The sequence below is a fragment of the Rana temporaria genome, chromosome 8 (genome assembly GCF_905171775.1).
Source record: "Rana temporaria chromosome 8, aRanTem1.1, whole genome shotgun sequence".
Taxonomy (NCBI): Eukaryota; Metazoa; Chordata; class Amphibia; order Anura; family Ranidae; genus Rana; species Rana temporaria.
The window spans coordinates 29,012,227-29,039,236 of record NC_053496.1 but is presented as its reverse complement, the minus strand read 5'-3'; the positions used below and the strand labels follow the sequence as shown (position 1 = coordinate 29,039,236).

Genomic DNA, 27,010 nt, shown 5'->3' with positions numbered 1-27,010 from the left:
TAATGTGTACATACGAAAAAAATAAAGCACCAAAATACGAAAACGACGGGATTACGAATGAGCTGCATAACGAACAACCACAAATACGAACGAACGATCTGACGAAAATACGACAAAACGAAAACGGCAAAAGAACAAAAATTACATCTATAACAAAAGATTTGCATTCTGTATCCTGTTTGAATCCCTTCTCTGTTCGCACCCTCAGTCGCATGCTCACACGACATCCACAACAAAAGACCCGCACCCTGTATTTTGAATTCCTTTTTTCTGTTTGTATTTTGGATTCAACAGAATGCAAATCTTTTGCCACAGATGTCACACGAACACTCGACCGAAAACACCAAAAGAAAAAGGACCCAAAATACAGAATGCAAATCTTTTGTTATAAATGTCATTTTCGTTTTTTTGAATGGGCAGTGAGTGTAGTTAGTTAGTAAAGCAGCTTCTCTTTTGTGCTGAGTAGTACAGTAAAGCCAAATAAACTTTTCTGTGGATTTTCATCTGAAGGGAGATCAGTTGGCCAGACTTTTGAACCCAAAAATGGTTTTCTGATGGAGTTTAAAAACGAACAAATTTTCTGAGAACGAACGGAAAACGATCGTTTTTATGTTTGTTGTTAAAAAAGTCTGACCAAGTGTATGGGGCTTAACAATCGTTAATATGGATGAGCCGCGTGTTGAAAGTGTCGCGAATCCCCGCGATATATTTACAAAAGTACAAAATGACGAAAATCCTTTTTCTGTTCGTATCTTCAGTCGCATGCCCACATGACATCCACAACAAATTGTCATAGATGTCACACGAACACACGACCGAAAACACGAACAGAAAAAGGAATCCAAAACACAGAATGCAAATCATTGACGAAAATTCACGAAAATTATTGTCTAACAAGTAATGAACATGAATTAAACAGAATAACGAACCATCCCGCATGTACGAAAATAAAACGGTAACGAAAATACGAAACGATCGGAATACGAAAAAATCTCGTCATACGAAAAACAAACGGGAACGAACAGGAAAACGGGCGTCTTACGAAAAACGAACGGAAACTAACCTACGGAACGATACGAAACAGAACAAAAAAAAACGAAAAAAATTTCTGTGCACATGTCTAATAAAAGTCAAATAACTGAACAATACAACATATTAACCATAATAAAAGGGAAAAAACTGAACAATACAAAACCCTTAGGCCTCGTACACATGACCGAGAATCTCGTCGTAAAAGAAACGTCGTTTTCCTCGACGAGGTTCTTGTCAAGCTTTCCTTGCATACACACTCTCAAGACAAAATCTCGTCGTTCTCAAACGCGGTGACGTAGAAGACGTACGATGGCACTATAAAGGGGAAGTTTGATTCCACTGGCGCCACCCTTGGGGCTGCTTTTGCTAATCTCATGTTACTGCGTGTTAAGTAAAAGTTTGGTGAATAGAAAAAAAGATTGAAATTGGACCAAATAAGGACAAAAAGCAAAAACAAAAGAAACAAAACAAAACCAAACAGAACCTCACTGCTTTTAAGGTATACATGTGTATAAAAATATAGGGGCCATCTATATATTATAAAGTTTGAAAAAAATCAACCCCAAATGGACGCCTAGATGTTGTTAAGGTTACACAAATAAGATGTAAAGGGAAGAAGGACGCCGGGAGTACTGAACATTGCTCTCATTCATACAAAGGAGACACGTCCCATTCAAAGTTTAACCCCGCCGGCTTCCTAGTATTGAGGTCGAATATCCAGAACGCCTCTCTTTTGCAGAGTGTCCTGAATCTATCACCTCTTCTGATAGGCATGATAATCCTCTCAATTCCTTGTGCAGTGGAACCTTGGATTACGAGAATAATCCGTTCCAGGAGAATGCTCGTAATCCAAAGCACTCGCATATCAAAGCGAGTTTCCCCACAGAAGTCAATGGAAATTACTTCTATGGCATGCAATACCGCATGTGGCCAGAGGTGGGGGGCACGGGAGAGCCTCGGAAATACTCGGGACAGCTCAGCTGAACTCGGAAACCCTCAGAAAGGCTCAGGAACAGAGTACCGTATACACTCGAATATAAGCCAAGTTTTTCAGCAAATTTTTTGGTGCTGAAAATGCTTATACTCGATTCACCTTTTTGCGCCTGATCTCCCGGATAGTTGAAAGATACAAATCCTTTTACAATAATAATAAATGAGTGAAAACTGAAGCATACAAAATCTTTACAATAAAAAAAAAAAAAGGGATGAAAACTGAATATTGCAAAACCTTTACCATAATAAAAGGGTGATAACTGAATAATACAAAACTTTATAATAAGAAAGGGGTGATACAAATTTGCCCTTTACAATAATATAGGGATGAAAAATGAACAATGAAAAAAACAGCTTTACAAAAAAGGTCATAGCTAAATGATACAAAACCTTTTCGTGTTTCATGTTCTCATGTGAATTTAGAAATGTACCAGTTGTAAGAGTAAAAAAAGTAAAAAAAAAATGTTTTTGTGATATTGGTCAACTATTGATAGTAGTGTGCAAATGATTGGCTCCCACTGGTCCCCCTCCCATTAGGGCAGGGTAAAAAAGAAGGATAATATAAAACATATTTAGGTAACGATACAAGCTGCATTTTTTTAGAACTCATAGTTGATATTTTGGGGATTTGTGATGGACATAAAAATATTATTTTTTTGTTGTGTTTAACATTAGATTATAGAGCGATCTCCTATTATTTGCATGGAGTTCATGGTGGAATCACATTACTTTGAAACCCATCAGGTCACAGAAGGCTGCCTTGACTTCCCATCTTTAGTCATACATAGGGCCATAAATACAGTGGAACCTCGGTTTAAGAGTAACCTGGTTTGAGAGCGTTTTGATTTGCGAGCAACTTTATTTTTTAATTCTGACTCGGTTTGCGAGTGTTGACTCGCAAGACGAGCAGAATTCAAGCTAAATAGGCCTGCAGTACCTCATTTGGCCTGAGGTACGGGGGTGCAGGGAACGAGCCAAAGTGTCCTCTGGCCTTTTCGGCGCTCTCTGTCGCCCCCCCCCCCCACCTCTGGCCGCATTCGGTATTGCATCCCTTTGAAGTCAATGCAGAACAAATTATTTTAGTTTCCATTGACTTCAATGGGAAAACTCGCTTTCATATGCGAGTACTTTGGATTACGATCATACTCCTGGAACGGATTATGCTCGTAATCCGAGGTTCAACTATAATGCCTTTCACATGAAGTGGTGGTTTAAGTGTTGCAGGAAAAGTAATGTTGCCAGTTGATAGACTTCTTAGAGACTCCTAGGCTTCAATCTAGGCTGGCCTCCAAAGAGGAGGGCTTTCGTAGCAGTGAAAAGGTTAAAGCGGATGTGCCACTAAAAAAATATATTAAAAGCCAGCAGCTACAAATACTGCAGCTGCTGACTTTTAATATAAGGACACTTACCTGTCCTGGAGTCCAGCGCCGATCGCAGCAGATGACGAGCCGATCGCTCGTCACCCTGCTGCTCCCCCCGCCATCCACGCTGAGGGAACCAGGAAGTGAAGCGCTGCGGCTTCACTGCCCGGTTCCCTACGGCGCATGCGCGAGTCGCGCTGCGCCCGCCGATTGGCTCACACGCTGTGTGCTGGGAGCCGAGTGTTCCCAGCACACAACGGGCGACAGACGGGAAGTCAGAAAAACCCGTCTTTCGCCCGTAGCGTGAGGCCGGAAGTGGGTGCAAATACCTGTCTTTAGACAGGTATCTGCACCCCCCTCCCCCCTGAAAGGTGTCAAATGTGACACCGGAGGGGGGGCGGGTTCCGATCAGCGGGACTCCACTTTAGGGTGGAGAACCGCTTTAAGGTGTAGGAGCACCAAAAACAAGAAGTTAGAACTCAAATAATTATATTTTTTCATCCTTTTGCTTGCCCAGACTCTCTAAAGCCTCGTACACACGACCGAGTTTCTCGGCAAAAACCAGCAAGAAACTTGCTGGGAGATATTTTTTTGCCGAGCAAACCGGTCGTGTGTACATTTTCGTCGAGGAAACTGTTGAGAAACTCGACGAGCCAAAAAGAGAGCAAGTTCTCTATTTCCGTGACGGGAATGGAGAAACTTGCCTTGTCGAGTTCCGACAGCCTAACAAGGAACTCAAGAGGAAAGCGATGTGTTTCGCCCGTCGAGTTCCTCGGTCGTGTGTACGAGGCTTAAGAAAATTATTGGAGAACTTGAGCAAACAAAAGGACAAAAAAACGCATTACTCTGACCTTATGTGTTTGAAGGTCCTACGCCTCAACCGCTCCAGTGTTGTGTGCATGAACCCAAGTATTATGGAGAGAAGAGCTAAGGAGTGTAAAGACACCGTATCAGGAATTTTTTCGTTTTTAAAATAAGTTACATTTTTAGTTCACAAAAAGATTTTATTGCACAAATTAGTTTTGTTTACAGATGTTTTTTTTCTTATTATATTAGTGACTTATGAGGATTTATTTATTGATTTTTTGTAAAAATAAAAATCACAGATACTATTGCTCAGGTGTTTGTACATTAAAATCTCTTATTTAAGAAGTTCTATGTTGGAAAAATGGAAAGTGGAGCCATTCCAGGTGGAGACAAAATAATAAATTATTAAATAAATAAATAAACAGTTAAAGGGTCAGTCCATCAAAAACTGTTTTTTCATTTTCATAAAAAAATGCTGAACTGTTAAATCCCCTTAAGTTTCTTGTATCTCTGAGGACCTTTTTTGGTGAGATCTCTGTGCTCCGTTCCAGTATACCCGCTATGGCCATTATGAGGAGTTCCCACTATATTTATGTTATTTATTTTATTTTATTGAGAATGTAACAGAAGGAGTTGGAACAAACAACACTGTTTAAGGACACCCAAATCTTCTAGGTGGAGAGAAATTATAACATTTGGTAATTATATGAGGGAGATCCCGTTGATGGAAATTGACTTAGGCCACCAGACTCTACCAATCACTTTTGGGTGGCATGACAATTTAATGTTCTCCTTCTGGATGGATCTATGAAACAAAGAACATTTGGTCCTTCCATCTCTTACACATTGGGTAGAGAACTCACCTGTTCTATAAATGAGATCAGAGCCTCGCGGTTCCCATCCCACTCCCGCGGCAACTCCGCCTCCTTGGGGAACTTATTGCAGCTCAGTTCCAACGTTATTTCAAAACAGTTTTTGTAAAGGTAATTGAAGTCCTGCATACCTGTTAGAATAAATAAAATTACAAAATATATAGTTTGTAATATGGAAACTTGTGCTGTATTGGGTTTCTATTGCTGTTACACTGCTAACATTTAATATAAGGAAACTTACCTGTCCAGGGATCCAGCGATATCCTCACCTAAGCCCATTTTTCAATCGGCATCGGGTGCAGGCGCCGGCATCTTAACCCCCCTGTCGGTATTCCTGAGTCTGGCTCGTGGTGGAATTTCAGGACCAAAATCGGTAACCCAGAGTCCACAGGCACAAGTTACTTACCTTGTCCCTGGATCCTGCAAAGCTGCCCCGGTCCATGGTCGGACCTTTGGTCGGACAAAGGTCCGACCATGTGTACAGGGCTTTACATTATTCTGCAGCCCAAATGTAAGTGACAGTAGTTGATCCACACACCAATATAAACATATTCCAGTGGAGGTAAAAGGTTAATTCTCTCTATAATTCCTCACTAAGGTATTGAGCACAATTCTAACATAAAGTAGAAGGTCGATTACTAACATCTTAATATACAAACACACACTCAGTGATTCAAACATGAACGTTCCATTAATAAAACAAAGATGCCGATTGTAATGTAGCGGCATAATTAATGAAGTGGAATGTTGTGTGTTATGTTCTCAGTGGTGTCACCAGCCCAGGAATGTAAAATGTCTGTAGCCAGTTACTCCCAGAAATAATCTCATTAACTATTTTAGGCATTTTGGTTGGTTTAGCTTTCCATGACCTCAAACAATCCACCCGGCTTGGTTATGCTTAATTATTACAGGAAGGCAAACATAACCAACAGCTATACATTTAGAAATTCTTGAATAAAACTGAAAGTTTAAAAAAAAACAAAAACCTGAGTTTTTATTAATTTGCGACATTCTGTTTATGGTGCAAAACGGATTTCATAAAATGCTAAAGTTAGCACATTCTATTGAAGATGACAGTGGTCTGTATTATAATATATGTGTAGTTTGTAATCTAAAGAGTACATTCTACACTACTAGAGGTGAGGATGTCCTACACTACGAGAGGTGAGGATGTCCTACACTACGAGAGGTGAGGATGTCCTACACTACGAGAGGTGAGGATGTCCTACACTACAAGAGGTGAGGATGTCCTACACTACGAGAGGTTAGGATGTCCTACACTACGAGAGGTGAGGATGTCCTACACTACGAGAGGTGAGGATGTCCTACACTACGAGAGGTGAGGATGTCCTACACTACGAGAGGTGAGGATGTCCTACACTACGAGAGGTGAGGATGTCCTACACTACGAGAGGTGCGGATGTCCTACACTACGAGAGGTGAGGATGTCCTACACTACGAGAGGTGAGGATGTCCTACACTACGAGAGGTGAGGATGTCCTACACTACGAGAGGTGAGGATGTCCTATACTACGAGAGGTTAGGATGTCCTACACTACGAGAGGTGAGGATGTCCTACACTACGAGAGGTGAGGATGTCCTACACTACGAGAGGTGAGGATGTCCTACACTACGAGAGGTTAGGATGTCCTACACTACGAGAGGTGAGGATGTCCTACACTACGAGAGGTGAGGATGTCCTACACTACGAGAGGTGAGGATGTCCTACACTACGAGAGGTGAGGATGTCCTACACTACGAGAGGTGCGGATGTCCTACACTACTAGAGTTACATAGTTACATAGTTATATAGTTAGTCAGGTTGAAAAAAGACACAAGACCATCCAGTTCAACCACAAAAAAATAAACAAACAAAATAAAAAACACAATACAATCCCATACACCCAACTCCATACCCACAGTTGATCCAGAGGAAAAAAAACAGCAGAGCATGATCCAATTTGCTACAGCAGGGGAAAAAAATGCTTCCTGATCCCCCGAGAGGCAATCGGATTTACCCTGGATCAACTTTACCTACAAATCTTAGTACTCAGTTATATTATGTACATTTAGGAAAGAATCCAGGCCTTTCTTAAAGCAATCTACTGAGCTGGCCAGAACCACCTCTGGAGGGAGTCTGTTCCACATTTTCACAGTTCTTACTGTGAAGAAACCTTTCCGTATTTGGAGGTGAAATCTCTTTTCCTCTAGACGTAAAGAGTGCCCCCTTGTCCTCAGTGTTGACCGTAAAGTGAATAACTCAACACCAAGTTCACTATATGGACCCCTTATATATTTGTACATGTTGATCATATCCCCCCCCTTATTCTCCTCCTCTCAAGAGTGAATAAATTCAGTTCTTCTAGTCTTTCCTCATAGCTGAGCTCTTCCATGCCTCTTATCAGTTTGGTTGCCCTTCTCTGCACTTTCTCCAGTTCCCCAATATGCTTTTTGAGAACTGGGGCCCAAAACTGAACTGCATATTCCAGATTAAGTCTTACTAATGATTTGTACAGGGGCAAAATTATATTTTCTCTCTGGAGTCCATACCTCTCTTAATACAAGAAAGGACTTTGCTCGCTTTGGAAACCGCAGCTTGGCATTGCATGCCATTATTGAGCTTATGATCTACCAAAACCCCCAGATCCTTCTCCACTACAGACCCCCCCAGTTGTACTCCCCCTAGCATGTATGATGCATGCATATTCTTTTTTTTTTTTTTTTACTTCAGACTCCACCTCATAGAGTGTGCATTTACATGCTCATGTTCTGCGTACCAGCCCATTGCATCTCTATTTCGGTTTTGCATCATTAGTGTCTCTGTTTCTTATGTAAGTTGTTTTTGTTTTTCCTCTTATGTGTTTTTTTTATTTTTTTTTATTTAAATATATATATGTATTATTTTCTTGAATACATATTTAACTTCTTTTGCTAGACGTATACAAAAGTTTTTCCCTTAATACTTCACCCCCCTTACCCTTCCCTCCCCCCCCCTCCTATCTCACCCAAAACAATCTCCTTATACCTCTACTTCTCTCTGATTTTTCTATGGTGGCATTAAATATCTTCTCTTAACTTTTCCGCGTAACTCCATGATTTCTTAAAGGTTCTCCAATTTTCCCATTTCATATTTTGTAATATGTTATTGCCCTCCATGTCCTCCTGCAGTTCCTCCATTTTATACGTTTCTTCAACCGCATCGATCCATTCCCAGATCGATGGGCATTCCACCTCTTGCCAGCCCCTTGGAATTAATCTTTTGGCAGCATTCAGTAGGTGTGGTACTAGCGATTTTTTATAACTTTTAATGCCTTCTTCCCCTCCGTGGAACAGGACAACCCAAGGGTCCATCTTTATCTTTTTCTTTGTAATCTCTTCGACGCAGGCCAATATTTTTTCCCAGTACCTCCTTATCTTAGGGCATCCCCACCACAGGTGCGCCATATTTCCTGGTGAACCGCAGCCCCTCCAGCACTCTCCAGTCTGTCCCTCTTTAAACTTTTTTAATTTGTCTGGTGTCATGTACCATCCGGCTATGCATTTAAAACACATCTCTGCTGTGCGGCTATCCACCGCGGAGGAGTGTGTCAGGGTCAGCATTTTCTCTATTGTGATCCTATCCCGCTGTGTCCCTAGTTCCCTTTCCCATTTTTTAATGAATGGAGGTATGTTCTGCTCTTCCATCTTCAGTAACATCTTATATAGTCCCGAGATAGATCCTCTGGCATTTTTTGTAGAGCATATTTTTTCCAATTCCAATAACTGATCTCCCGACCTCAGTGGGTGTGGAAGGTCTTGGATAAAATGGTTTAGTTGCCGATATCTCCATTCATTAATTTCCAGGAAAAAGTTTTTTAATTTCAACTCCTGTAGTGTTAAAATGTGCCCTTCCTTCATTATATCCCTTAATTGTATAGTGTCCATTTTAATCCAATTTCCCCCCACTTGTGTTTTACCTGGTGCAAAATAATCGTTATTCTTTAGTGATATAAGGGGTGAATTGTACTCTTTCACAATTTTCTTATAAACCGTGTCCCAAACTTTAAGTGCATTTTTAGTTATCTCGTGTGCGTTTTTATCTATTGTCCTAAATTGGGGAGGGTTCCAAATTATCTTATCTAACCTTGCCTGTGATAATTCATTTTCTACACTAACCCACCTTTTTTCTTTGCTAGCTCTGGCCCACTCCACCACTCTTGTTAATATCACCGCCTCATAGTATCTCTTGACATCGGGCACCGCTAATCCACCCTTTTTTTTTGGTTGTTTTAGGGTCTGAAGTGCTATCCTGTGTTTCTTATTTCTCCATATATAATTCATTATTAATTTTCTAAGGGCCGAGAGCAATGTCCCGGGGAGGGCAATGGGGATCATCTGGAATTTATATAAAATTTTTGGTAGAATAACCATTTTGCAGTAATTAATTCGTCCTATCCATGATATTGCCCTGTTTTCCACCCTTTTTGTTTCTGTCTTAATTTCATTTAATAAAGGGATAAAATTTATCGTATACATCTCCCTAGTAGATTTTGCTAGCAGTATCCCTAGGTATTTAAGTTCTTTAACCCAAGCAAATTTGTACTTCGTTTTCAGGAGTTGCTCTTCTATCTTGCTTATGTTTATACTCATAATCTCCGTTTTTGTGATGTTTAATTTAAAGTTTGAAATTTCTCCGTATTCGCTACATAGGTTTAGAAGGTTTGGGATTGATGTTTTGGGTTCCATTAAATAGAAGAGGACGTCGTCTGCAAAAGCTGCAAGTTTATGTTCTTCCTCTCCTATTTTAACCCCTTTTATTTTTTGAGAGTTTCGGATCCTAGCCAGCAGGGGTTCCAATGCGAGCACGAACAGTAATGGCGATAGAGGGCACCCTTGCCTTGTACCGTTTCTCATTAAGAAGGTTTGAGAGAGACTTCCATTTATTTTTATTTTGGCCGTGGGGGACCTGTAGAGGGTGCCAATCCACTCCATCATCCTCTGTCCAAACCCCATTTCCTTCAGGGTGAGCAACATAAGTCCCCAGTCTACCCTGTCAAACGCTTTTTCTGCGTCTATCGACAGGAGTAGACCTGGGGACCCCGCCGCCTTCATTTTCCGGAGGATTAACAGTGTTCTAACCCCATTGTCTCTCCCCTCTCTTCCCTGGACAAACCCCGTCTGATCCGGGTACACCAATTTCGCCATTTCCTGTTTAACTCTCCGGGCCAATACCTTTGCAAACAGTTTTAAATCTGTATTGAGCAGAGATATCGGCCGGTATCCTGAACAATTTCCGATGTCCTTCCCTTCCTTAGGGATAACGGTGATAGTTGCATGCATATTCTTAACCCCCAAGTGCATAACTTTACATTTGTCAACATTAGAGGTGAGGATGTCCTACACTACTAGAGGTGAGGATGTCCTACACAGCTAGAAGTGAGGATGTCTTACACTACTAAAGGTGAGGATGTCCTACACTACAGGGAGAAGAGCACTTTCTACATACTACAGGGGAATACATTCTACACTACTAGAGGGGAATATATTCTACACTACAACATGGAAATACATTCTACACTGTTAGAGAGGACCACATTCTACACTGTTAGAGGTGAGCACCTTCTACACGAGGGGAGCACATACTACACTACTAGACGTGAACACATTCTACACTACTAGGGGGGACCACATTTTATACTACTAGAGGGGAGCACATTTTACACTACTAGTGGGGAGCACATTCTACATTACTAGAGGGGAGCACATTCTACATTACTAGAGGGGAGCATATTCTACACTTCTAGAGGGTAGCACATTTTAAAAACATCTTATTGGTATAACTGATGCATACCTTTCGATAGGGAATACCAAGAAGCTCCATTAGTAATGCCATAAGGAAAGTAATCCCCACAATTAAACTCTCTATGCATCCATCCATGAGCAAAGGAATAAGACATTGCTAACTGCAAAGACAAAAACAATTCAGATATCAGCCAGGTAATATTGATGTACAATGTCAACAAATGTAGAGTATGAAAATATCGGTAACTAACAAAAGTGCCAAGCGCAACAAGATTGGATATCAGCTGAAGAGTTGCCACTTTAAAAGTACCAACAATGCACATTGTTAACCACTTAAGCCCCGGACCAATATGCTGCCCAAAGACCCAAGGGGTTTTTGAAGTTCGGGACTGCGTCGCTTTAACAGACAATTGCGCGCTCGTGCGACGTGGCTCCCAAACAAAATTTGCGTCCTTTTTTTCCCACAAATAGAGCTTTCTTTTGGTGGTATTTGATCACCTCTGCGGTTTTTATTTTTTGCGCTATAAACAAAAATAGAGCGACAATTTTGAAAAAAAATCAATATTTTTTACTTTTTGCTATAATAAATATCCCCCAAAAACATATATAATTTTTTTTTTCCTCAGTTTAGGCCGATACGTATTCTTCTACCTATTTTTGGTAAAAAAAACCCGCAATAATCGTTTATCGGTTGGTTTGCGCAAAATTTATAGCGTTTACAAAATAGGGGATAGTTTTATTGCATTTTATTTTTTTTAATTTTTTTTACTACTAATGGCGGCGATCAGCGATTTTTTTCGTGACTGCGACATTATGGCGGGCACTTCGGACAATTTTGACACATTTTTGGGACCATTGTCATTTTCACAGCAAAAAATGCATTTAAATTGCATTGTTTATTGTGAAAATGACAGTTGCAGTTTGGGAGTTAAACACAGGGGGCGCTGTAACATTTAGGGTTCACTTTGTGTGTGTTTACAACTGTAGGGGGGTGTGGCTGTAGGACTGACATCATCGATCGAGTCTCCCTAATAAAAGGGATCACTCGATCGATGCGCCGCCATAGTGAAGCACGGGGAAGCCGTGTTTACACACGGCTCTCCCCGTTCTTCAGCTCCGGGGAGCGATCGCGACGGGGCGGCTATAAACGAATAGCCGTGCCGTCGTCCCGGATCGCTCCCCGAGGCTTACCGACTGCCGCATGTACGGGGGGGGGGGTCCCGATCGGACCCCCGACCCACGTCAAGCAGAGGACGTATAGGTACGTGCATGTGCCTGTCCGTGCCATTCTGCTGACGTATATTTACATGAGGAGGTTGGCAAGTGGTTAAACAAAGTCAACTATTAACATTAGTCTCTGAAAAATAATGTTAATAGCACATATTACTCAACTTGTGTTCAGGGTAGTCAACCACCACACTACATAGGTTAGCCATGCTACAACAAAAGTCTAGGAAGGATGACCTCTACAAAACATGTGTTTGAGAAAGACAATGTTTACACAGCATGTGCTAAGAAAGTTACACCATTGTGTATGTACAGTATGGGACAAAGAAGGTCAACCACTATATGACAATTGTTCACTACACAATATATGTTTAAGGATGCCAGCCAAAAACATACATCCAAGAAGGTCTAGCAATACACAACATTTATCCATTAAAGATGAACTATTCTAAAAAGTGTGTCAAAAAAAGTCATAACTCCCTGAATCAACTAAATTAAGCAAAAATGCCTACAACCAGGGATGCTACGCGGTTTATTTACTAAAAGCGTAGCGTGCAAAATATGGAGCCAATCGGCTTCTAACTTTAACTTGTTCAATTAAACTTTGACAAAAGAACCTGGAAGCTGATCGGTTTCTATGCAGAGAGGCATCAGATTTTTCACTTCAGTTTTAGTAAATAAACTCTCTATATAAAACTAAAACATTTGAGAAAGCATCACAGTTCACCACCTTCGGAAAAAAAACATGTCAGTCAGCTGGAAAAGTGATGGCCTCTGTTTTTTTGGGATTGTAAAGACATATTGATGGTGGATTTCCTTCCAAATTGGCCAGTCCATAAATGTACAGTTTTATGCTAACTTGCTAACCCAACTTTGTGAGGAAATAAAATCCCAAAAACTTGGGATGCTGACAAAAGGTTTGCTATTCCACCAGGGCAATGCTGAGTAGAGTTGAGCGAACCCGAACTGTAAAGTTCGGGTTCGGTACGGACTTTGGGTTTTTCCCGAACCCGCACCTGAACCCGAATAATTGGAAAAAGTTCGGGTCCGGGTTCGGAGTTCGAAAAAAAAAAATGCGCGAAGGTCCCCGCAAATTCAATAACCAGACCCTTTAGGTCTGGTATGGATATTAAGGGGAACCCCGCCGTCAATTTAAAAAAAAAATGACGTGCGGTTCCCCCTAAATATCCATAACCAGACCCTTCAGGTCTGGTGTGGATTTTAAGGGGAACTCCACCCCAAATTTAAAAAAAAAATGGCGTGGAGTTCCCCCTAAAATCCACACCAGACCCCTTTTCCGAGCACGTTGACCTGGCCGGCCTCAGAAAAGAGGGGGGGACAGAGTGCAGCCCCCCCCTCTCCTGATCCGCACCAGGCCACATGCCCTCAACATTGGGAGGGTGCTTTGGGGTACCCCCCAAAGCACCTTGTCCCCATGTTGATGGGGACAAGGGTCTCATCCCCACAACCCTTGCCCGGTGGTTGTGGGGGTATGCGGGCGGGAGGCTTATCAGAATCTGGAAGACCCCTTTAACAAAGGGGACCCCCAGATCCTGACCCCCCCCTGTGTGAAATGGTAATGGGGTAATTGGTCCAGCGATGAGAAGGTCCGTCCATTCAGAGCACAGCTCCGCGAATGACGCTCCGGAACTTGACATTTCTTTTATAGGGGAGGCGGGCCACGCGTCACGTGACCCCGTCCCCCTCTGACGCACACTGTGCTACGTCACTGGGAAAGCCTATTCCTTACTAATGTTGAGGGCATGTGGCCTGGTGCGGTTCAGGAGAGGGGGGGGGCCGCACTCTGTCCCCCCCTCTTTTCTGCGGCCGGCCAGGTCAACGTGCTCGGATAAGGGGTCTGGTGTGGATATTTAGGGGGAACCGCACGTCATTTTTTTTTTAAATTGACGGCGGGGTTCCCCTTAATATCCATACCAGACCTAAAGGGTCTGGTTATTGAATTTGCGGGGACCTCCGCGCATTTTTTTTTTTAAAAGTCCGTGTCCCATTGACTACAATGGGGTTCGGGTTCCCGAACCCGAACTTTTTTTTTAAAGTTCGGGTTCGGACCCAAACCCGAACATCCAGGTGTCCGCTCAACTCTAATGCTGAGCCTCACACTTCCACAGTTGCAATTACAACAATTCACCAGTGTGGCTACAATTTAATACCCCGCCCACTATATTCACAAGATTTAGCACCTTTGGTCTTCTACCTCTTCGGTGGAACTAAAAGTTCTTTAACCACTTGGTATCCTGTCTATAGGCAAAAGACGGCCATAAGGTGGCTCTCAATTGCCGGGAGGATGTCTATAGACGTCCTCCGCTCCTCTGGCCACTGGGGGGCGCGACCGCCACATCACTGCAGTGCCGATGCGCGTGCCTGGTGGCCGCGAAGTCCGCCAGGCTACCGCGATCGGTTGTTACTCAGACAACAACGTGGATCTGTGTGTGTAAACACAGAGATCTACGTCCTGTCAGGGAGAGGAGGCCGATGCTGTGTTCCTTGTACATAGGGACACAGATCGGTCACCTCCCCAAGTCAGTCCCCTCCCCCCACAGTTAGAAACACTATGCAGGGTACACATTTAACCCCTTCCTCACCCCCTAGTGTTAACCCCTTCCCATTCCACATTTATACAGTAATTAATGCATATTTATAGCACTGTTCACTGTATAAATGACAATGGTTCCACAAATGTGTCAAAAGTGTCCGATGTGTCCGCCATAATGTTTCAGTTCCAATAAAAATCGCAGATCGCCGCCAATACTAGTAAAAAAAAAAAAAAAAAACATAATTCTGTCCCCTATTTTGTAGCTACTATGGGCCAGATTCACAAACGAGATACGACGGCGTATCTACTGATACGCCATCGTATCTCTGTTTCTAACTATGCGACTGATTCATAGAATCAGTTACGCATAGCTAGCCCTAAGATCCGACAGGTGTAATTGAATTACACTGTCGGATCTTAAGGATGCAATTCTAGGCCGGCCGCTAGGTGGCGAGGCCATTGTGGCCGGCGTAGGATATGCAAATGAAGACTTACGGCGATCCCCGAACGTCCCGAACGGCCCGTCGATCTAAATCTACATCGTTTCCGTCGAGTTACGCTGCGTAAAACTAGGGCTGAGCCCTAGTTCTCTTAAGCCATGGTAAGTATGGCCGTCGTTTCCGCGTCTAAATTTAACATCAACGTCGTTTGCGTAAGACGTCCATGAATGGCGCTGGATGCCATTTATGTTAACGTCTAAGCAAATGACGTCGGTGCGACGTCAGTTAGCGCAATGCACGTCGGGTAATTTACCCGACGGAGCATGTGCAGTACGTCCGGCGCGGGAGTGCGCCTAATTTAAATGGGACTAGCCCCATTTGATTGGGCCCGCCTTGCGCCGGACGGATTTAAGTTACACCGCTGCAAATTTCCAGGTAAGTGCTTTGTGGATCGGGTACTTAGGCAGAAAATTTGCGGCGGTGTAACTAAAATCGGAAAAGTTAAGTTGCGCCCGCTGGTTGTGAATCTGGCCCTATAACTTTTGCGCAAACCAGTCGCTTATTGCAATTTTTTTTTTTTTTTTACCAAAAATATGTAGAAGAATACGTATCGGCCTAAACTGAGAAAAAAAATCGTTTTTTAAAAAAAATAATTGGGATATTGATTATTACAAAAAGTAAAAAATATTGTGTTTTTTTTCAAAATTTACGCTCTTTTTTTGTTTATAGCGCAAAAAATAAAAACCACAGAGGTGATCAAATACCACCAAAAGAAAGCTCTATTTGTGGGGAAAAAAGGACGTCAATTTTGTTTGGGAGCCACGTCGCATGACCGCGCAATTGTCAGTTAAAGCGACGCAGTGCCGGAAGCTGAAATTTCGCCTGGGCAGGAGGGGGGTATATGTGCCCAGTAAGCAAGTGGTTAACAGAGTAGGTTATACATGCTGTAATGCATTTTTTTGCAGAGCAGAAGGAAACTGACATTATGGCACTGGAACATGGATGGACTAAGTGCAAAGACTCGAAAAGGGATTATGTTGAGAAATTACAGTTTGAAAAAAATCTAAGTAAACTCTTTCTATGCAGGGCTAAGAAAGAACTTTTCAATCCACCCTCATAGAAAGTTAGAACCCCTTTTTTCTTTCTTTGTCCCCTCTGGTGAGATTCCCCCTTTCTATTTGTAATGGTAACTGGGCAGAAATTTATGGGAAATCCCAAATTTTACAATGTCACCAGAGCAGAAGATAAGGGTAAAATTTCCAGTAAGGACAGTAAACCTGATTTAGTGGCAAGAGAGGATTTTCCTTAACTTTTGTGAGATTTTGAATTATTACCTGCTGTATTTAACCTGGTCACTCAAACTAGGGCATAACATTTGCTGGCTATACACATATATCTGTATGGACAATGTCAAAATTCCGAGCAACATGTAGTTATACCTGGTGTGGGCTAGAGACTATAGTCTGGAAAATAGTTTTACATGAAGAAGTAGTCAGCAGGGGAGGGCTGGGCCGGGGGGCAGGGTGGCAATTGCCTCCCAGGCATCTCTAACTTATGTTCAAAATGGCCCACAGCCGCTGCCCTCTACCATTTTCTTTTTTATTTTGCACTAGGAAGTCGAGCTGGGGGCTGGGAGCCACATCGGCTCACCACTAGCTGTTGCATTCCGTTGTAGTCCATGCTCAAGCTCCCGGTGGGTGGAAAACAGAGCAGTACAGAGGAAACTACAACTCCCTGGGACCGGATTCTTGGAAGCAGGCAGAGGCAGTGCATGCCAGGACCTAGCAGGGCTAGGTGCTGGCTGCAATTTTACCCCAGGACCAGGAGCATTACCCCCCCATGAGGCCGTGGCGTGCAAGGACCTGCTGAGCTGAGATCACTGAGGTAAGAGACCCCGACATGCCTAGCTGACCCCCCCATTGATGGGCACTGGTGAGGCTGCATTGAAAAAACAGGTGGGCCATGGGTGGTGAGCTCATTCGGCGGTTCAGTAGGCCACTCCTGGTAGTCAGCTGGGATGGGAATGTTTTGCCAATTGCTCATTCTTCCCACTCTTTGTAGAGGACTGCCAAGCAGTATGATGTACATACCATTTTTAAAGTAGAGACCGATAATCAGCTTTAGGCCGGGTTCACATATGTGGTTCGTACCTGGGTTCCCGTGAGTATCAGTTCACCGGATCAGGTGCGAATCAAGTCTGAACTTTTGCCTGAATTCGCACCTAAATCGGAACCCAAACACGCACAGGACCCTCTTTCTAGGGACTGCGGCCGCCCCTGACATGTGTGAACCAGCTCCAGCTCCATTGAGAAACGGTCACACTCACATGTCATGCAAATTGGATGCGGGGAACTTCAATTCGCATATGTGTGAAGCCAGTCTTAGAGTAAGATAATATGATATGACTTACTGCTTTAAACAGTTTATCATCTGGTGTAGCAGAATAGCTTGTGGTGCGGCGGTAACCCCTGACCCGAAGATCTTTACTTTTATCAAATGGATAATTAGCTACAACAGCTCCACCGTGGAGGTTTGCAGAAAGAACAAAGTTGTGACTTTCAATCCAGTTAATTATGGCTTGTGTTTCCGGCTCCACCTGTGAAAGATCAGAAAGAATTATCTGCAACATGAATAATAATAATGAAAACTAATTATTAATGTAATACATAAAAACTTTAAATCATATAAACAAAAAGTAAAGCCTCGTACACACGACCGAGTTGCTCGGCAAAAACCAGCAAGAAACTTTTTTTTTTCGTCGTGTGTACATTTTTAGACGAGGAAACTGTCGAGGATCTCGTCTAGCCAAAAAGAGAGCATGTCTTCTTTTTCCTCGACGGCAATGGAGAAATTTGGCTCCCCGAGATCCTCGACAGCCTAACAAGGAACTTGACGAGCAAAACGATGTGTTTCGCCCGTCGAGTTCCTCGGTCGTGTGTACGAGGCTTTACAGATCAGTTCTAATTCACTTGTTACTTTCTGGTAGATGCTAAAGAATCAATAAGGTATATCTCAAGCTAAAACATTTAGAGTAGTTAGACCCCTTTCACACATCTGCTCCTCACACTCCATTATGAAAGCCAGAGGGCTTTCACTCTGGAGCGGCGCACTGGCAGGGCGTCAGAAAAAGACGCACCGCTCCTAATGCGCTCCTGTCCATTGAACTCAATGGGCATCGCTGTAGCGGTGGTTTGCGGGCAGTTTTAACCCTTTTTCGGTCGCTAGCGGGGAGTTAAAAGAGCCCGCTATCGGCCGAATAGTGCCGCAAATCCGAAGGCAAAGCATCGCTAAAAATATCGGCCTTTTACCACCGACGCTCGTGGCGCCAGAGTGTGAAAGAGTTCAAGAAGAAGAATTCCTTCCACAACCTTGTTTGCACAATGCAAAGAATTCCATTGCGTAGTGTGGAGAATTTTTAAAATGGAGCTTGCTGATTCAAAAAGAGTACAGAGATGACCTCGTAAGTGAGAAGCTGTCCCTTCACTATCCAATACCTGACCTTGAACTAGCTGCATTGCTCTTACTGCAGTGGAGCACAGTAAATTACTTGGTTTCTAAATTAGAAATCTGGTGAAACAGAACTACACATTTTCTGCCAGGTAGGACAAGTAGTTGGGATGGGATCTATGAGTCTCTAGTTGCCCAGAAAATCTAGTCCCCCACAGAAATTGATGCTCTTCATCAACATTCTGGAACAGAGATCCATAAGAGCCATATTTTGCTGTTCCCCTAGACTTAAGCCTTGTACACGCGACCGAGGAACTTGTCGGAAAAGACACATCGTTTTCCTCGACGAGTTCCTTGTTAGGCTTGTCGAGGAACTCGACAAGCTTGCTTTGCGTACACACTGTCAAGACAAAATCTCCTCGTTCTCAAACGCGGTGACGTACAACACATACAATGGCAGGGGAAGTTCGATTCCACTGGCACAACCCTTGGGGCTGCTTTTGCCAATCTCATGTTACTGCGTGTTAAGTAAAAGTTTGGTAAGAGACGATTTGCACTTTTCAGTCTGTTACAGCGTGAAAAATTTGCTATCTCCATTACAAACGCTACTTTTACTCCCGTCTCACACTTTATTCTGAGCATGAGCGGGTTTCTTAGCATACACAAGCTTGAGTTTCTCGTTGAAAACCAGCCCGACGAGGAACACGACGAGGAAAATTAGACTCCCGTCGAGGAAAAAGAGAAGTTGTTCTCTTTTTTCCTTGTCGCGTTCCTCAACGGTTTCCTCGATGAAAAACGTACACACAACCGCTTTCCTCTGCAAAAAAGCTCTCCCACCAAGTTTCTTGATGGATTTTGTCAAGTTTCTCGGTCGTGTGTAAGAAGCCTGACACTTAAAAATTGTGCTGTTTTTAATTTAGATATAGGTTCTAATTAGGGCTTTTGAACTTGTTGGCGGATAGGCTGAGGTGGGCCCTGCTAAATGTTCAGCTGTAGATTTTTTATCTAACTTGTATTTTCTATCAGTTCTTTCTAATAAGGGGAAAAATCTTCAGTCTGCCAAAAGATTCACCTTAAACAGCACCGTGAGCTGACGTAGTTGGCCAGGAACGTTGAAACTCACTGATTTATAGGGAGCAAAGTGGACAACTTGAAAGAATTTTAGATACTTTCCTGATTAAATATAAACTCAATTACTTGGCTTTTCCTAAATTAAAAAAAGGTTCAATAAAAGCAGCAGCACCGTAACAGGAAACATCTAGTTGTTTTTAATGTCAAAGATGTCTTATTTATTTTAAAGGTTTAGTTCACCCAAAGGTGATATTTTTATATGGAGTTTGGTAGGCTGGACCATGCGCCTTACATCTCTGAAGGGCTCCAGTAGTGAGATCTCCCAGCCGTAGTTTCTGTATATAGTACAACCCACTTGGGAGTTTTAGGCCCCTTGCATATGGGGCCCGTCTAGGAGCAGTGCATCTCTTCTGGTGTTTTAGTGTACTCGGGAAGGATAGGTGTAGTGTCCTGCCCTGCTGAAGGCAGCCTGTCAAAGCTTATGGCGGGTTGCAGCTGGACAGGGTTGGACATTGTACAGCCGAAGGCCTCGTACACACGACCAAGTTTCTCGGCAAAAACCAGCAAGAAACTTGAAAACCGGTCGTGTGTACATTTTCGTTGAGGAAACTGACGAGAAACTCGACGAGCCAAAAAGAGAGCAAGTTCTCTATTTCCTTGACGGGAATGGAGAAAATTGGCTTGTCGAGTTTCGACGGCTTAACAAGGAACTCGACGAGCAAAACGATGTGTTTCGCCCGTCGAGTTTCTTGGTCGTGTGTACGAGGCCTCATGTGTAAGGGGTCCTAGGTGTTTCCACCCCTCCGTGTTATAGAATAAAAACTGAAATTCCAACTTGACGATTAAACCCATAGCTCCCAACTGTCCCTGATTTCGAGGGAATGTCCTTCTTTGGAGCAATGTCCCTCATTCTTCCTCGTTTGTCCCTCATTTTGGTCTGATCTATATAGATGAATACAAAATGCACTTTTTATCTTAAAAAAAGTGTTTTCCAGTGCTAAATCTTATTTCTAAATTGCTGCATTTGTAAATTCCAAAAGCCAATATAAAGCAATAGTAGTGGTAAAAAAGCACTTGTGGGTTTAATAAAGCTTGTTTTTTTGTTCAATTCTCCTTTAAGAGGGCGTGTTAAGGGGTGTGTCCTATGCCTGCATCCTTTTGCTGATAGGTGTCCCTCATTCCCATCTCAAAAAGTTGGGAGGGATGTTAACCTCCCTGGCGGTATGATTCTGTCTGGAATTACGTACCAAAAGCGGTACAATTATTTTGCAAGGAAATTTGGCGTTTTATACTGTAGGCCTGTAATTTTTAGAAATAACTCACTTAAATCTGACCAAGCAAGAGTCTTGTAGGCATCCCGGGTATGATTTTTTTTTTAAAACAAAATTATAAATTATAATATAATAAATAATTATAAATAATTATAACAAATAATAATATAATTATAATAAAAAATATTCAATAATGTAATCAACTCAAAATCACTGAAATGTGCTCAGTTGCAGAATTGTCGCTGTCATTATTTTTTTTTTTATGACGAATTTCCCCACAAATCGCTATCGCACATTTCTGCAAGTGATTATAATTTATTATCGCTGTTTTCTAGCTGATCTAAAACCATTTTTGACATAAAGGGACACTTTTGGACAATCTACAGTTTTTAGGCAGAAATTAAATTTTTTATTTTTATAAAAGTACATGTAGGGCACTGGGCAGACCACTAGGGACAAGGGGGTGTGTATTTTTTACATACAGTACTGTAATCTATAAGATTACAGTATACTGTATGTAAAGTGTTTGTTTACTTTTTTTGAATTTGGCGCCGTTCTCCGCTCCCGTGCGTCGTAACGTCGCAGGGAACGGAGATCGGCGGCACACAGGGACACTGTGAATCGAGCGAGGAGGTCCCGCTCGCTCACACAGCGGGGTGGCATCGCTGGATCCAGGGACAAGGTAAGTAACTTGCCTGTGGATCCAGCGAGAAGGTAAGCCGCGCTGCTGCACACTCTGCACGTCCACCCCGAGCGTGACTCGGGGTTACCGATCCTAACATGAAAAACCAACCCCGAGTCACGCTCGGGTTTACCGCCAGGGAGGTTAAACCCCTTCATTAACTCTATTGAAATAGATATATTTATTTTGGTTGGCCTGACCCATTAAAGTACAAAGGAAAAAACAAGGTTGCATAATATCAAGTTCCCATTCAAGAGGGCTAGTGAGAACTATTAATGTTTAACTCCAAGTAAAACAACTTTTACATTTTGAATGGAGTGGGGATAAGTTAAAATATAACATTGAGAGTGAAAAACAGACGTTTATGGCTATATAGGTAGATCAGGCCCACCAGTTAGATAGAGTTTACATACTTAAATGGTCCCTCTCTCTTGCAAGGCGAGTAAGAGAGTCTTTTAACCTCCTCACTCCCCAACAGTGTGTATTTAAAGGGGTTGTAAAGGTTCCTTTTTTATTTTCTAAATAGGTTCCTTTAAGCTAGTGCATTGTTGGTTCACTTACCTTTTCCTTCAAATTCCCTTCTAAATGTCTGAATTTCTCACTTCCTGTTTCTCCTCAGTAAGCTTGCCCCCATCATCCAAGCCATTCTAGCTGGGGGTTAGTCAGCCAGAACAGCTTACTGAGGAGGAACAGGAAGTGAGAAATTCAGACAAAGAAAACAAAGAAAAAAAAAACATTTAGAAGGGAAAAGGTAAGTGAACCAACAATGCACTAGCTTAAAGGAACCTATTAGAAAATAGAAAATAAACTTTTACAACCCCTTTAACCATACCTCCCTCCTACCATCTGGGTACAAAGTGGAATACTGAACACCCCCCCCCCCCCCGCTTATGTTTCATGAGGCAGTGGTTCTCAACCTATCTAGTGCTGTGACCCCTTGATAAAATTTCCAAAGTTGTGGGGACCCCTAACAGTAAAATTATTTTCGTAGCGTGGGTTGTCAGCACCCAAGGAAAGACAAGTAAGACAACCTGTGAACATTTAGCGCTCCCTGAGTCCCTTCCATGCCTACAGTATTAAAACCCCTTATGGTACATTTTAGGATTTACCTCTCTTTCTCTTTGTTCTCCTTTATTTCTTTACTCACTGTGTCTCCAACTTTGTGGTGTCTCGTAGCAGTGACACCTATGCCGAAATCAGGAGATAGGGTCTCCTCCAGCCCCTCCCACTTCACATTACTCACCAGTCAGCTGACCTCTAGTCTCCCCTCCCTCACCCATGCCGTGAACCTGCGAAGAGGCTGAGTGGTCGACCACGGGCTGCAGGAACAGACCAGCTGGGCGGCCATGGGCTCCAGGGACAGCGCAGCTGGGCGGCCACAGGCTCCGGGAACAGCCCAGCTGGGCAGCCACAGGCTTCAGGGGCAGCCTTGCTGGGCAGCCGCAAAAAGACTGGGAGAGCAGTGCGGGATTCAGGAACAGCCCAGGATACTGTGACCCCTGGCAAATCATCATTCGACCCCCAAGGGGGTCCCGACCCCCAGGTTGAAAACCACTGCTCTACTGTAGATTGTCTCAGCATTTTCACATGTGTTGGTCTGCAACTCCATGTAAGTTTTGACAAGATGGTTTGAAGCTTACATGGGGTTTTTTATGCACCAATACCAGCTGGGTATATGCTGTTGGGAAGATGTGGAGTTAACTGACTCTACTGCTTTGCCCTGCATTGATAACTTAAAAAAAAGGTGACATTAATATTTATCGGGACAGAAAAGTCATACTGTTTCAGTAACACCTTTGCACATTGACGTCTATACCAACCTGCTCCTTCCAGTTGTCCGGGAGAGGAAGGTGATCAGTTGGTCCTCCATTCCTCTCATTGTAGTACATAACCATGTTTAGATCAGGGAAGTTCCGATTCAAATCTACTTCGTTGAAGTTATTTCTTCCAGTCAAGTATCCATTAAAATACGGCCCCTGTAAGGTAAATTCGTATTTTTAGTACTATATATGAGGTCAGTAAACATTCTGAGCAGCAACACAAGACCAAAAAAGAAGCCAGGAAATGTTTTGTGTTGTCTGTAGCAGCAGATTTCAAACTTTTCCCTAAAGCCCCGTACACATCCTCGGTTTACTCGGTAAGAACCAGCAAGAAAACTAGTGGCAGAGCTTTCTTGCCGAGTATACCGAGCGGGTGTACGAGGCTTTCAGGATTCTTGACAAGAAAACTGCCCAGAATCTAGACGAGAAAAATATAGGCATAGGTAGGGTGCAGCAAGATGGCGGCGACGGCATAGAATGTCGCGATGACGTCACCACTTTCTTGCCTTTCAAGAGAACTGCGATTCTTTTGAAAGGTCTGTGTGTACACTCGGGCGGCAAGAGATTCTTGCCAAGAATCTCGTCGGGAAAAACAACATTTTTTTCCTGACGAGATTCTTGCCCGTGTGTACGAGGCCTCAGGCCTCGTACACACGACCGAGATTCTCGGCAAAAAACAGCAAGAAACTTGCTGGGAGATATTTTTTTACAGAGGAAACCGGTCGTGTGTACATTTTCGTTGAGGAAACTGTCGAGAAACTCGACGAGCCAAAAAGAGAGCAAGTTCTCTATTTCCTCGACGGGAATGGAGAAACTTGCCTTGCCGAGTTCCTCGACAGCCTAACAAGGAACTCGACGAGGAAAACGATGTGTTTCGCCTGTCGAGTTCCTCGGTCGTGTGTACGAGGCCTCAGAGTTCAGGTTAGTAGATGACACAGGATTTGCCTATCTTTTATGTCATCACTGCAAATCAAAACCCAATTAGAAGGTGTGTTTAACCCGCTATGTACACTCTACGCCAAATTAAAAAGTAAATAAATATTTTTGAGAATAAAAAGTCTTTCAAGACTTGATATTAGTAACAGATTACTCCGGACACATACAGTAAAGAGCACTTGTGATCAAACTACCCAGTATAACACGCAATCGTAGTCCAACAGGTGATGCAATCACTCGTATCGCTGAAGTCCAAGTTCAAGGTTCAGTTCCTACCAGGCAGACCGTGGCATGGTGTAGATCAGCTATTCTCAACCTTATAACCCTGGGGGAAAAACAATCTGATCTCAAGGAATCCCTAAAAATGTGCAGCTCACGGAACATTGGTGTGATGATCAGTGAGTTGTAGGTGTAACAACAAATATGTAGAGATATAAGAATAAATAAGGGTTAAAGTAAAATCATACCCCTTTGCACTTGGACTCAGTGCAAACCCCAGTCTACATCGGTGCTCAGTGCAAACCTCACTCTACATTGGTGCTCAGTAAAAACCTTACTCTACATTGGTGCTGAGTGCAGCAGTCTACATCGGTTCTCAGTGCAAACCTCAGGCCTTGTACACACGACCGAGTTTCTCGGCAAAAAACAGCAAGAAACTTGCTGGGATTTTTTTTTTTGCAGAGGAAACCGGTCGTGTGTACATTTTTCGACAAGGAAACTGTCAAGAATCCCGTCGAGCCAAAAAGAGAGCATGTCTTATTTTTCCTCGACGGGAATGGAGAAACTTGCCTTGTCGAGTTCCTCGACAGCCTAACAAGGAACTCGACGAGGAAAACGATGTGTTTCGCCCGTCTAGTTCCTCGGTCGTGTGTACGAGACCTCACTCTACATCGGTGCTGAGTGCAAACCTCACTCTACATCGGTGCTCCGTGCAAACCTCATTCTACATCAGTGCTCAGTGCAAACCTCACTCTACATCTATACCAACATTTATAGATCAAGTGCTGGAGCAAATTGGTTCATGCTGGGGTTTTTCGCCTTCCTCTGGAACAACTGTGGGTATAAGATTGCGTATATAGGTTTGTATAGTTTTTTTTTCCCCTTGGTTGAACTAGATGGACTTGTGTCTTTTTTCAACCTGACTATGTAACTATGTAGTCAACAAGATCAGGGCATTAAAGCCACCTTTGAGCGGATATTAATCATCATAGTAAGACCCTAGGTAAGAAACCCTAGAGTACACAGATAAATTATACACTGTGGCCCAGATTCACGTACGGCCGATCTACGTTGCGCGGGCGTAGCGTACCGTATTTACCCTACGCCGCCGCAACTTAGAGAGGCAAGTGCTGTATTCACAAAGCACTTGCCTCCTAAGTTACGGCGGTGTAGCGTAAATGGGCCGGCATAAGCGTGCGTAATTCAAAGTAGGCTGTAGGGGGCGTGTTGTATTTAAATGAGGCTTGACCCCATGTAGATGCATGGCCGAACGAACGGCGCATGCATGCTCAGTATAACGTCGTATTTACGCCCAAAGATACGTCGGCTCAATGTATGTGACGTGAACGTAATTTACGCACAGCCCTATTCGTTTACGACTTACGCAAACAACGTAAAAAGATACGCTTTTTCAGATGTCCATACTTTGCATGGGATGCGCCACCTAGAGACCAGCTTTATCTTTATGCCGGCGTATCTCTAACATAAATGGCGTAACTAATTGTGACGGGCGCACGTACGTTCGTGAATCGGCGTATCTAGTCATTTGCATATTCTACGCCGAACTCAACGGAAGCGCCACCTAGCGGCCAGCGTAAATATGCACCCTAAGATACGACGGCGTAGGAGAATTACGCCGCTCGTATCTTAGCCTAATTTAAGCGTATCTGGTTTCCAGAATACGCTTAAATTTACGACGGCGCAGATTCGGACTTACGACGGCGTATCTACTGATACGCCGACGTAAGTCTCTGAGAATATGGCCCTGTGTATTAGCTTTACACCAATTCTACACAGATATTTGCATTCATTTTTCAAAGCGTGGTAACATACTCCGACCAACGCAGATAATAGAAAACAGGATGCCATTAGGAATTGTCTATGATTAGAACCCATGACTTCGCCATAAGATTGCTATATAAGGAAACAATGTCATTCTATTCATAGAGGGAGCATCCCCTAGTTTATGTTCTAGAGAGAAATTTACAAATCCTTCAGCTTTACCACTTTGGTAAGTGTAGGATGCAATAAACCTAATTACAGTACAATGAAAATATATGAATACAATTTCCATGTATGGAAAACAAAGGAAAGGCATTCCAGTTACCATGTCAATATTGTGTTCTGTGGCTAAGTGGAATTTGTACACACTAAGGAATAATACGTTCCTTATGTATCCTTAGGGTGGTTTCTGGCACACGACACAGAAGAGCACACAGGAGGCCTCAGCTCCACTCAGAGAACAGCTTGATTTTCGGCTTTAATTGGTGTCCAAGAAACGACAACTTCCCTGGAGCTACAATCTGAACAATGCCATGTCTGGTTCTTGTTCCCCAGATAGTCACTCGCCACTTTGTGTCCGCCAATGCTGTGGAATTACTTGAACTTACTACCTGACAGCAGAGGTTCTTCCACAATTTTACCCAAACTGGCTACAACAAAGGACCTGCCACTGCCCCGCAATGGGGGCACCACCATTATTCTCCTTCTCACTGAC

At 43.1% G+C, this 27,010-nt stretch overlaps 1 protein-coding gene across 1 annotated transcript in view; it reads right to left on the bottom strand.

The window, feature by feature from the left end:
• The window catches only part of CPN1 (carboxypeptidase N subunit 1), a 61,776-nt gene that overhangs the window by 11,015 nt on the left and 23,751 nt on the right, over nucleotides 1-27,010 (bottom strand). Inside the window, exons 3-6 of the mRNA XM_040361455.1 lie at nucleotides 23,359-23,514; nucleotides 17,478-17,663; nucleotides 10,896-11,007; nucleotides 5,057-5,196 (exon numbers count right to left, since the gene is read on the bottom strand). Of these exons, the coding sequence (XP_040217389.1) occupies nucleotides 5,057-5,196; nucleotides 10,896-11,007; nucleotides 17,478-17,663; nucleotides 23,359-23,514 (594 nt within the window). The remainder of the gene's footprint in view (nucleotides 1-5,056; nucleotides 5,197-10,895; nucleotides 11,008-17,477; nucleotides 17,664-23,358; nucleotides 23,515-27,010) is intronic.